This window comes from Elephantulus edwardii, unplaced genomic scaffold (assembly GCF_000299155.1).
Source record: "Elephantulus edwardii isolate Elephantulus edwardi_28Jun2011 unplaced genomic scaffold, EleEdw1.0 scaffold00089, whole genome shotgun sequence".
Classification (NCBI taxonomy): domain Eukaryota; kingdom Metazoa; phylum Chordata; class Mammalia; order Macroscelidea; family Macroscelididae; genus Elephantulus; species Elephantulus edwardii.
The window spans coordinates 3,488,381-3,501,261 of record NW_006399839.1 but is presented as its reverse complement, the minus strand read 5'-3'; the positions used below and the strand labels follow the sequence as shown (position 1 = coordinate 3,501,261).

Below are 12,881 nucleotides of genomic sequence, written 5' to 3'. Positions count from 1 at the left end.
CTTCTCCAGCAGAGCATCTGGTGGATTTGAACCGCACACCTCTGGGATTGCAGTGCAGCTTTTTGCCCCAGGCTACCAGAACTCTTATTTCAGTTTTTTATGCCATTAGAACTGGTACTTTTTTACCTCCCACCCTCAGTGTAGTTTGAACTTTTTATTTTGATAAATCATTGGGTGAAAATGCAGAAATGAATTCTGTAGTAAAGAGGAGAATCCTTTTATGCTGTGGGTGGTCCTCTCTGAAAGGGGACTCCTCGTAGGTTCAGGTCCTGGATATCACTTTGTCAAGACCCCAATGTCCTAGTAGGGTAGGGAGTTGCCCTGATAACCTAAGAGGGTGGCACCTCTCTGTGATTTGAGCCCACCAGCTGCTTCACAGGAGAAGGATGGGCCGTCTCCTCCTGTGCAGTTTACAGCCTCTGAAAACTTACTGGAGGGTCAGCTAGGAGCTGTTCTGATTCCACCGCAGTGAGTTTTAATTTTGAGCTGTCAGATTGGTTCAGACCCACGGTGCCCCTCTCTCAGGTTCTGAGTCTGTAGATCTTTATGGGAGGAAACTGCCTGTTTTCCTTATGTGGAGTGACTAGTGGATTCGAACTGCTGACTTTCCCGTTAGTAGGCTGACACAGGATGCACCTCCACACCGGCACTTCTGATCTTGGAGGGAGGCTGATGTTGAGAAAGTGTTTCAGTGACTCTGTTATTTTCTCTTTCTGCTCCCTGTCCTACTGAATGAAAGGCCACTGACTGTACTTTAACTTTGGCCCTGAGGCTCTTTTCTTGTGCGGTGTTTTTGCCCTGATACCTGTATTTATTGTTGGGTCTTGTTGGATCTCAGTTGTGGAGGTTGCTATATTTTACTGCTATTTTACTGCAGTACTCAGAGATGGCCACAAGAGGGCAGAGGTTTTCTACAAATTAGCCTTAGCCTAGAGAACCATTCTAGGGAGCTCTGGTGGCTTAATGGTAAGACTTAACTCAAAGGCATGGGGTTCAAATCCACCACCTGCTACATGGTAGAATGATGAACAATCTCCTTTCTTATGATTTTCTGCCTTTGGTAAACCACTGGAGGCTCAGCCATGGGTTGGTTCTGACTTGACAATACACAAGAAGCCATCCTTACCAGACCCACTGGCAATGAGTGGATTGTGACACTTGGTGACCCAGTAACCCCAAGCAGAACTGCCCCAAGGCTGTGAACTTGACCAGAACGTTGTGCCTCTTCTCTCTTCCGCTGTGCAGCTGGTGGGTTTGAACTACCCATCTTTTGATTAGCAGCCCGATACTCGGCCCACCACACCATCAGGACTTATTATATAATTGTAACACTAGTGGCATACACAGATTAGATCGCTTTGACGTATGTGGATGAGGATGTCTTGCTTTTATTGTCAGGTACTGTTGAATTGGCTACTACCCCTAGTAACCCTGGGCACAGCAGAACGGAACCCTGTCCGGTTCTGTGCCATCTTCACACCTGTGCTTAAGCCCTTCATAATAGTCACTATGTCAGTCCACCTCATTGAGGGTCTTCCTCTCTCTCACTGACCCTCTGCTTTCCCGAGCATGCCATCCTTTTCCGGGGACTGGGCCCTCCTTATGGTTGCCCACAGAATGCGAGATAAAGGCTCACCGTCCTTGCTTCTAAGAAGCACGTGTGTGCTCTTCTTCCAATTCAGATTGGTTTGTTCCTTGGCTAGTCCATGGGATACTGGATACTCTGCCAATAACACAATACAAAGACATAAATTCTTAGGAGATATGTTAGTTACTAGCTAAAAGCTTGAAGGGTTCAGTTCATACAGAAGTGCCTCGGAAGAGATACCTTCAAAGAAATTGTTGTTCTGTGCTCTCAAGTCAGAACTGATTCATAGAAGCCCCTCGAATACAAATCAAAACAACTATGAGATATCATCTTACTCCAGTAAGAATAGAAAAATTCAACAGAGTAGCAAATAGCAAATGCTGGTGAGGTTGTGGAGAAACTGGAACCCTTATTCACTGTTGGTGCAAGAGTAAAATGGTGCAACCATTATGGAAGGCAGTATGGTGCTTTCTCAAAAAGTTGGAAATAGAAATACCATTTGACCCAGCAATTTCACTACTTGGGAATATGCCTTAAAGAAACCAGAACTGCCACCTAAAATATATGCACGCCCATGTTTATTGTTCACAATAGCAAAGAGCTAGAAACAACCCAAGTGCCTATCAACAAATGAAAGGATGTACTGTGCTGCATTGAAAAACAAGGAACTCATGAAATACTGTACAAAATGGGTGACCCTGGAGGACATTATGCTGAGTGAAATATCTCAGTCACAAAAGGACAAATACTGCATAATGCCACTGTTGTAAAATGGGACTGACATCAGGGTTCAGGGAAACCTAAGACGGGATAAATAATGTATACTGTAGTGAAACAAATGAGGGAGAGAACTGTTTAAAAGGAAAATAGGATTAGGTATTATTATCATGACAAGATTACAGAAAAAGAAATGCATAGTAAATTGTACGGTGGACTTGGGGGGATTGTAAAACAATGAATGATCTTTTTTTCTTTTCAAAGAGAAAAACTAACTGGGGGGAGGGGTGGCAGGGAGGAAAATGTGCAACGTGAATGAATAGGGAAAAATGAAATGGAAAGAATATGCTGTAAAAATATATGTCGCATTAAAAAATCATTAATAAAAAAATGCAAAAAAAAAGCCCCTTGAGTGGGGTTTCAGAGACCGTAAACTGCATGCTCTCTCAGAGCAGCTTGTGTATTTGATCCCAGTGCCTTTGGGTTGCTAGTGCAGCTCATTACCCACTAGGCCATCAGAGCTCTCTTCTAAAAGATTGTTGTTGAGTAGTGTCAAGTCGAATCGATCACAGCTGACCCACAGGGGGCTTTCAGAGGCAGTAAAAGGTCACTGAAAGCTCTTGTGCATTACCCTTCTACTCTGGTGTGTATATGGTTACCACTGTGTTATTGAGGACCTTTGGGTCAGAACCGACCCATAGCTGGCCCTCCACGGGTTTTCAGAGGCTGTTAATCACACAGTATGAGATTGCCTGTCCTTCTTTTGCAGAACAGATCATAGCTTCGAACTGTGATTCCATTGTTTGGAATTGACTTAGAGGCAACCATTTTGTTGTTGCTATAGTTTTGAGCCTTTAAAAATGAAATATATACACTCCCCTTTTTACAGATCAATAAAATGACAGGTCCTGAGAGGTTGAATGACTTGTCCAAGGTCATCTAAGTAATGAGTGATGAACTGAGATTCAAATCCAGACCTGTCTAATGTGGGAGTCCAGGACCATCCCCTCTGCAGTACAGCCGGGCCCCCAAGGGCCATTTACATCGAGCTCCCCTAGAGGGTGGTGTAGAGGTGCAATGGTGTCCCCATCACAGCAGGCACAGTGGCTTCACCTTCTCCCTTCCTCTTCCAGGAGATCAGCCCTGGCCAGCTGAGCCTGGAGGACCTGCTGGAGATGACGGATGAGCAGGTGTGCGAGACCGTGGAGAAGTACGGGGCCAACCAGGAGGAGTGCGCACGTCTCAACGCCTCTCTCTCCTGCCTCAGGACCGTCCACATGTCAGGTGAGCCTGCCGCTGGGCAGAGACTATGCCTGACAGATCTGGGCAGGTGGTGGGGTGTGGCGGGGCTTGATCTTACCACTGCTGCTCCCCAAGATTCTCATGCTGGAGTCTCTGCTGAGAGGCCGCTACTCCTGCACAGAGGAAAGGTGGACCTGTGTGAGGTTCTGGGACGTTCGGCAGTGAGCAGTTAGGGTCTGGAAGTGTCGTCACTGAGTCAGCACCCACATAGTGAGTCTTGCACAACAGGACTCCACTTGCCTGGCCTTGCATCATCGTCACCCCCACGGGTAGGCCTCTCTCCTGGACCACTGGACCACTCTCCTGGTTAAGTCCATGCTTGAGACCACTCTACTCGACAATATTTTTGTGACTCATACGTTTTTTTATTGACTGATATTTTTTTATGGTGAGAAAAATTTATATTGAGAAATAGCCAGCTGGACTGTTTAGATGATCTCAATTTTGTTAGCAACATCCAAAGCATCATAGTCAGGAGCAACTTGAGCATAGGCCTTCTTCTGTCCATCAGGCCTAATCAAGGTGTTGACCTTAGCCACATCAATATCATAGAGCTTCTTTACAGCTTGTTTAATTTTGTGCTTGATGGCCTTGACATCCACAGTGAACACAAGTGTGTTATCTTTTTTCTTCTTCACTGCTGACTCAGTGGTCAGGGGAAATTTGATGACGACATTGTGGTCAAGCTTGTTTCTCCTGGGGGCGCTCTTCCGGGGGTATTCGGGCTGCCTTAGGCCGCCGGAAGGTGGGTGACGTGTGGATCTTTTTTTTTGGCTGTGGTTGCCCTTGATGACTGCCTTCTTGGCCTGTAATGCCTTTGCTTTGGCTTCAGTTTTGGGAGGAGCAGGGGCTTCCTTCTTCGCTTTCAGCCGTCTTCGTAGAAAACTGTTGACTGATTTTTGTAGTCAGTCACCAGATCTTTCTTCCTAATCTTAGTCTGGAAGCTCCGCTGGAACCTGTCCACCATGAGCTACCATGCTGTCATGTGAATCACCAGAGCTGTAACGTCCAGCATCACAGCAACATGCAGGTCATCAGGGGAACGCAGGCTGGCGGAGGTTCACTCTTCGTCTTTTAATTTTTACTTTTTCTGAGTTTTTCTGGTTTCCTTGGGGTAAATTGGGGGGCTAAACATCACCGTGATTTATTTTCTCTCAGAGAGGCTGAGGTCTGAAGTTAAGTAAGTGGTAAGGGACTGCTTCTGAGGCTCTGCGGGGAAGCTGCTCCCTGGCCCTCTCTCCTGGGCGCCAGTGGCCATGGCCCTCACAGCTGCTTCACGAACATCTCTGCCTCTGTCCCCACATGGTCTTCCCTCTGTGTCCCTCTCTCCACTGGCCTTCCACATTCTTTTATGAGGACTCTGGCCATTGAACTTATTGTCTGAATTACATCTAGAGTGAGCCTGTCCTGAGATCCTTAACGACTCCACAGAGACCTCCCCCCAGATAAACTCTCCTTCACAGGTTCTGAGGCTAGGACTTGGATGTCTTTTTTTGGGAGGTCACTATGCAGTCTTCAAAGGATACCTGGTTATGCAGAGTGTTAAGTGTTCAGCCTCCGAGACTAGGTAGAGGGTCACTGGGAGTCAGAATCTGTGATTAGTGGGCTTGGAGATTGTATTTTAGTCAATTTCCTACACTGTGGGAGAAATTTTTTTATAGATCTCTGTGTCCCACCAGACGATAAAGCACCTAAGGATTGGTCATTTTATCATGTATGTGTAGTTCAATGTCTCGTACAAAGTAAGAGCTCAGCAGTTGTGTTTGTGTATATACACTTACATATATATACACATACGTGTATGTATATATGAATTCTAGTGGCCTAGTGGTAAGAAGCTGCACTGCAGTCTCAAAGGCACAGGTTCAGGTCCACCAGCTGCTCTGAGGGAGGGCAGGCAGTCTCTTCCCATGCGATTAACTGCCTCTGGAAACCCACTAGAGGGTCAGGCATGCGTCAGTTTTGACTCAATGGCATATAACTCCAGCTACATACAGATATGTTATTCTTGTTGTGTACTGTAGAGTCTGAACAGACCTATAGCTGATCTTCTGGTGAGTTTTCAGAGGCAGTAAGTCACATAGGAGGAGATTGCCCATCCTTTTCCTGTGGAGCAGCTGGTGGCCTTGAACCGTGCACCTCCGAGATTGTAGTACAGCTTCTTTCCACTAGGCCACCAGAGTTCCCTTATATATAGTATATTTATATAAGGAGAGGAAGACCCTGAACCAGATGGATTTACTTGGTGACTGCTGCATTGGGCTCTTGTGTGTCAGGATGTGTGGGAATGGCACAGGATAGAACAGGGTTGGGATCTTTTGCTCACAGGGTTGCTTTGAGTTGTACTCAACTCACCTGATAGCAACAACACATATATATGCGTGTGTGCATGTGTATATATGTGTGTATATATATGTATATATATGTGTATATATGTAGATGTGTGTGCATATATGTATGCGTATATATAAATATATGCATGTGTGTATATATATGCATGTATATATATGTGGTGATTTGTGGTGTATACATTTACAGAAAAACTGGTTTTCCATTCAACCATTCACACACGTTTTATGGTGTTTATTACAATCCCCACTTCGTTACAGCACTCTTCCAGCTTTTTCCCTGTGAGTCTAATTTTCATCAATCCTCATATCTTAACCTTTGCTGCTTTCATAAAGTTATCTTCCAGCAAATACTCCCCTTTTGATCTTGTGTGGTTGGCTGCTTTAGCAGTAATCCCCCCGTTCCCCCCCCAAATCTTGTTTATTTTGTTGCAAATACAGAACTCTGGTGGTGCAGTAGATGCAACACCGCTACAGACCAAGAGACCAGTGATTGGAACTTCCCAGCCTCTCCCTGGGAGGAGGCGTGCAGTCTACATCTGTAAAGATTTACAACCTCAGGAATCCTCTGGGGCATGTCCACCCCGGCCCACAGGGTGGCTAAGAGTCACAGTTAACTTGATGGGAATGGGATTGTGTGGTAGGCTGAAATGTTCATAGCAAGCAACACACATACCTAATGAATATGTATGAGCAGTTCCCTCCGGCCTGGCCTGTGGAATCCGCCCGCTACCTTAGCTTTCTCGATGGGAGATTGCAAAGCACTTAAGGATTTGCCTTTTAACTTGGAACCCACTCAGTGCTCACATTTTGTTTTCAGACCCTAAATATTTGAAGACTGTGATGTTGTCTATAGAGAATTGTGTGACGAAGTCAAAGGTGATGTCTCCTTGGCAGTTGGACTCCGCCAGCGAGTCCATGGGAGAAGGATGGCCAGCCGTCCTGTGTGACTTAGAGCCACAGAAAACCCACTGGAGGGTCAGCTGTGAGTTGGTTCTGACTGGACAGAAAGGAGTTGAGTTTGAGCCCTCTCTGCTTTGGACATCCTTGCTGACATGTCTGTTTCAGTCTGCACCCTTCGCCTTGTCTCTTCTGGTGTGCCTCTTCTATTGAGATTCAGTGAAATCCAGTGTAGGCTGGTGTGAGCCTTTCCCAGACCTCGGCATGGGCTGGCCTTTCCCCTTTGGCCATGTCCCTCCAGCAAGCCATAGGTCTGCACCACCGGCTCCACCTCCCTCTCCACTTTGATCACTCTCTGTTCCTGCCCTTGCTCTTTCTCCTCCAGCCACCCTGACCTGCTCCCCTAGCGCCCTCCTGCCTCAAGGACTCTGTCAAATGTATCAATAAATGAATAGATGCATGGGTGAATGGATGGATCAGTGAATGATACGTCACAAACCCAGCATGTCTTGTAGAGATCTCGGTTTCCCTGTCTCACCCCCTCTTCTGACAGTAACCTCCCTGAAGGCAGGCCCAGGAAGCTGCGTCTCCACCCTGGCATTCCCAGCACCTTGTCCAGGTTAGGCTTGTTCAAGGAAGTTCCGCAGTTTGATGTACTTGCTTGTTATATCCACCAGAGGGAAGCAGTGAGCCATCTGTGAATAGTCATTGCTTTAAATTCTCTTTGAATCTCACAGATGACAGTTGGTACCTTGAATCTTCTAACCATCTTGGGAGTTTGAGTGTTCTATCAATCCCTGTCCATCTCCAATCTAGGGAACAAACTAATGTTATTCCCACCAGATTTTGCTTCCTGAGGGACGTGACACAGCCACCATGAGGCCCCTAGCTCTCAGCCCCAAGCTGAAGTCTCTTGTTGTTGTTATGCGCCATCAGGTTGGAACTGACTCATAGCTGACCCTCCAGAGGGTTTTCAGAGGTAGTTGATCACATGGGAGGAGACTGCCCATCTTAGAGCAATGAAATAATACACTGAAAGGTCTTGTATGTGGTTTGGCAAGTGCTTGTTCAATGACATAGGAGCACAAGTTCTATGGATAAAATAATGTAGAAACCAAGTGAACGGAGGTGAGAGAGCTTTTGTCTCTGGTCCAGGATGTGCTCACTCTCTTGCTCTCTGAGAAGTGCCTTTGTGTTCTCTGTTGGTGGCAATCTCAGTTTCTCTTGGGACTTGGTGAACAATGACTTTATTACCTAGTCTCTGGTGGCACGTACAGTTAACATGCAGCTAACTGAAAGTTGGGGGTTCAAGTTCTTCCAGGGGTGCCTTGGAAGAAAAGTCTGCTGATCTATATGGAAACAGAAAATCTAGCCATTGTAAACACCTCATGGTGCAGTTTTCGGACAGTCATGGGGCCACCAGGAGTTGGAGTTGACACGGTGACACGTGGTGACTTTCTTCGCTGCAGCTGGAGGGGTCTGGAGGTAGGGAATTGTGGCCCTGTGTCCCTCCTCTCTGCCTGGATCTCGCTGGGTGACCCCCTCTCCAGGTTCTCTTTCTCCTCTGAATGGAGCAGGGAGCTGGCAGCCAGGAACAAACAGCGCAAAGAGGCCCCAAAATAGGCCAGCCTCAGACTCTCCAGCTTCCTCCTGGTGTGGGTGCTGAAGGAAGCCCCCAGAACCCCGCCTTCCACTCAGAGGCTCTCTGACTGGAACAAAGGATGAGAATGTTCTTGATTGCCGTATTGTCTACTCACTTGGCTGTAGCGTTGGGAGGGCGGACAGCCAGGGTCTAGTGTTTGCACTGTGATGTCCTTCTTTCACCAGGGGCTCCGTCCCCCAACTCCATGGTTCTGTGGTCTCGGCAGGGAGTGGACAAGAACCACCACCAGGTACAGAGCACCAGGTTCGCATTCTCGCTTGCAAAGTGACAGGAACCTGACATGAAGGAGCTTAGACAAACGGCTTATTTGTTCGTTCCATTTCTCTCTTGGCCGCCTTCTCTATTTCTGCCCCCACGGGCACTCAGAGTGCAGCGGTTGCTAGGACAGCCTGGCTCTTCTAGTGCCGGCCAGGGGGACATTGGTCACTAGACATAGGTGGCAATTTAAACTGAGATAGATTAAAATGACATAAACTTAAAACTCACATCCACTCTCAAACTAGCTACATTTCAAGTGTTCCATAGAGTACATGAGTAGCTTAGGGGAGAGAAAGATTCTAGAACATTCCATCACCAGAGAAAGTTCTCTTGCACAGTGCTGCTCCAGAATATATCTTGGGAAACACTGAAGAAGAGGAAGTGTGACCATTGGCGTACTAGTTCTCTGCAGAGTGTTAAAATAGGGCGAGAAGATGCTGATGGGGAGACTTCCCAAAGCCAGTGGGAGGTCAGTCAGGATTCCCACAGAGAAGTGGAAGCAGGAGTACAGATATTCAGAGATCGTGTGATGGGGAGGAATTAGCCGACATGAAGCTGCTCTCAACAGGTTTCAGGCGAGCTTTCAACTGATTAGATAAGGCCCACCCTGATGTTTCTGCACATCTCCATTACTTACAGAAAAGTGCCTGTAAACTACCACCAGTTTTACAAAGCCCTTTTGCAGCAGCACCTAGAATAGGGTTTGAATGGCTAGCTGGGGACTGTCGGGATCCCTGGTGGGGTGGTGGGTAACGGATTGGGCTGCTAGTCATAGGGCTGGTAGTGTGAACGCACCCGGTGTTCTGCAGGAGAAAGAGCACAGTCTTCTCTTGGAATGATTTATAGTCTTTGAAAACCAGTGTTATGAGTTGCAACTGATTTGATGGCAGCAGGTTTGTAGTTTAGCCAGGGAGCCCTGGTGGCACAGTGCGTAAGTGATTGGCTGCTAATGGGAAGGCCTGTGGTTAAAACCTAAAAGTTGTTCCTAGGAAGAGAAGTGTAACAGCCTGTCTCTATAAAGATTTACGACCTATAATGTAGGGTTGTTTCATTGACTTCATAGCAACCGGTTGTTGTTGTTATTGTTGTGTGCTGTCGAGTCAGAACTGAGCCATAGCTGATGACCCTCCAGCAGGTTTTCAGAGGCAGTAAATGTCACAGGAGGAGACTGCCCATCCTTCTCCTGTGGAGAAGCTGGTGGATTAGAACTGCACACCTTTGGGATTACAACACAGCCTCTTATGACTAGGCCACCAGAGTTCCCTGCAGGTTAATGCCCCCATGCTGTGACACTGACATTGCCAAAAACTAGAGGAAGGTACCAGTTCATTTCCTTTCCAAGTGATTGTTTACTTTGATTAACGATCTTCTTGAAAACTGACTTGCAATCTCATATGAGAATTATTCAAGCTATTGTTTGGGAGGAGGTCAGGAAAGGCACCCTTTCAGCGACAATTTGACCCACATTTGCACACCACTTCCAGTTTTAAAAATTGATCTATAGATAAAGTCTAGGAGAAAACACCCTTGGATCTGCTGAGTCATTATTTTTGGGTTAGGAAGATTATTATCGTTCTCTTGCTTGTGTGCCTTTTCTGTCTTTTTTGGCCAATGGACTCAGAATAGTGTAACTGAACAAAAAGAGATTGAAATGGAAAAAAAACAAAAACAAAAAATGTGTGATGTTTTCCTCCAGGCTGTGCTCCTGGGTGTGTGGACCCTCTGAGTACAGCAGTTTTGTTGCTTGAACCTTCTTCTCTCACCTTCTCAAGAGGAAAAAATTTCTTGGCTTAGACAGCTGACGATGCAGCAAAATGCAATGGAAATGCCCCCTCTGCCAGAAAGCCCTCTATGATTATAAGAAGCAGGGATTTTTCTTGCTCTAACCTCATGTTACCCATTGGACAGTTATCTTTTATTTCTCTTTAAGAGCTCAGATTATAAATTCATAGGTAGCAGAAACCACCTTATGATAATAATAGCAACCGTGAAAAATTATCAAAAGCCTGAGCCTGTGTTAGGCTTTAAGCTGATTGGAAGAACAGAGCTACTTTAATCCTCAGAACAACCCCGGAGGGCAGGGACTGCTGTATTTACAGTTGTGGGTTGTCTTTTTTTTGGGGGGGGCGGGTGGAGCAGTTGTTAGAGAACCAAGGCGAAGAGAGGGGACCTTCTCAGCCTAGTATGCTCTGGGGTCATGATGTGGGCTCTGCTGATCAGAACCCAGTCGGTCCTAGCCTCTACTCGGACCACTCAGCACCGTGGCAAGAGCAATCACTGAAGGAGTCAGCAAGCTGATGCATTTTTATAATTTCAGTGTGAAATTAGGCCTTTGGAGGGAAGGCCTGGCATTTCACAGGGAAACAGCTTGTCTATAAATCGGCGGTGGGATGCTGTGGAAGTGCTTGTTGCTGTAAAGTGCTTTCAAATTGACTGACTCCTGGAGACCCCACGTGGAACAGAGGGAGCCCCGCCAGCACCCAAGTCGTCCTCAGAGTCTCTGCTGTGCACAAGCCCAGTGTGGCAGCCACAGGGCAGTCCGTCTCATTGAGGATCTGGGTCTCCTTTGCTGACCTGCCCAGAATGATGTCCTTTTCCAGGGACTGTCCCCTCCTGCTGACACACCCAAAGTGTGTGAGGGGGAGTCACACCATCTGACTGCACTTCTAACAGAGATGTGCTTATTCGTTTTGCAGTCCGGTGTAGATTCCAATTTTTTCCAATATTGAGTTGAATGCTATTGAACTGAATAAGAATTTTCAATATTGCCCCCCAATACTATAGTACAAAGACTATACTATAGTTCTTCTTTGGTCATCTTCATTCATTGTCCAACTCCCATATGCATATGAAGCAATTGAAAATACCACAACTAAATCCTTCCACAGACATTCTTGCTTTTTAAAGCTCATTGAAGTCCTCGACAGCAGATTTGCCCAGGGCAGCAGGTCCATCCATGGACCTTTAGTGTATATCCAAGTATAACTAGATTCTTGGCAACTAGCAATAAAAAACCAAACTCATAGCTGCTCAGTCAGATATATCTGACCCTCCGGCAGGTTTTCAGAAGCTGTAAATCACCGGGGGAGATTGCCCATCTTTTCCCCATAGAGCAGCTGGTGGATTCGAACTTCAGACCTTTGGGTTGGCACTGCAGCTCCTTACCTCCAGACCACCAGAGATCCTAGACAGCTAGCAATAGCAAGTGGTTATCATCTTTAAGCCAGAGGATCCACTCTATCTCTCCATCTACTTTATCTTATAATATTAATGCCAGTCAGTCCTTTTTTCCCCTGTGACGTGAGTGAAAGTTTACAAATTAAACGAATTTCTTATGCAACCGTCCATTCACGTTTGCTTTGTAATGTAAATTTCAGTATACTCAGTGTAATCAGACTTTCTGCCCAGTAATTCTATTTCCATTTCCCTTCGGTTCTTTCCTGTGTCCTCCCTTTCTTTTATAAAGAAAGTTTTGTTGGGAAAGAGCTACATCCATTCACTGACAGATTTTCTCTGCCTCATGCTGCTGGGTGCTGTCCAGTCGATTCTGACTCATGGGCCAGAGCAGAAATGCCTTGTGGGGTTTTCTTGTCCATAATAGGGAGCCCTGAGGGCATAATCCATCATGAGTCCCCCTGCTGATCCAAGGCTGCACTTCTCTGCTGGTTCGAATACACCAGCTGCTTCTCAGGAGAAGGATGAGTAACCTTCTGTGCTGTCTAGAGCCGTTGAAACCTGGGAGAGGGTCAGCTCTGAGTTGAAACCGACTGCACAGCAATGAGTGAGTGAACCTTTACAGGAGCAGATTGCCAGATCTTTCTTCCGCAGGGCTGGGAGGTGTGTGTATTTGAACACCAACCTTTCAGTTACCAACCGAGCACTTAGCTGACATACCACCTGTTTTTCACATTCAAACTCATGGCATCGCGTGGATTCTGACTCAGCAATGACAACAGTAGGATTGCATAGTGCGATAGAGACCCTGCAGCCCACAGAGCCTGAAATGCTGACTGTGTGACTCTTTACAGGAAAAGTGTGCTGAATCTTTACTATAAAAGATCAAACCAAGGGGAAAGGCAAATGTTAGTGAAACAAATCCTCACCT

At 46.4% G+C, this 12,881-nt stretch overlaps 1 protein-coding gene across 1 annotated transcript in view; it reads left to right on the top strand.

Annotated features, from left to right (window-relative positions):
- The window catches only part of KSR2 (kinase suppressor of ras 2), a 425,537-nt gene that overhangs the window by 106,682 nt on the left and 305,974 nt on the right, over positions 1-12,881 (top strand). Inside the window, exon 3 of the mRNA XM_006890405.1 lies at positions 3,439-3,589. Within this exon, the coding sequence (XP_006890467.1) occupies positions 3,439-3,589 (151 nt within the window). The remainder of the gene's footprint in view (positions 1-3,438; positions 3,590-12,881) is intronic.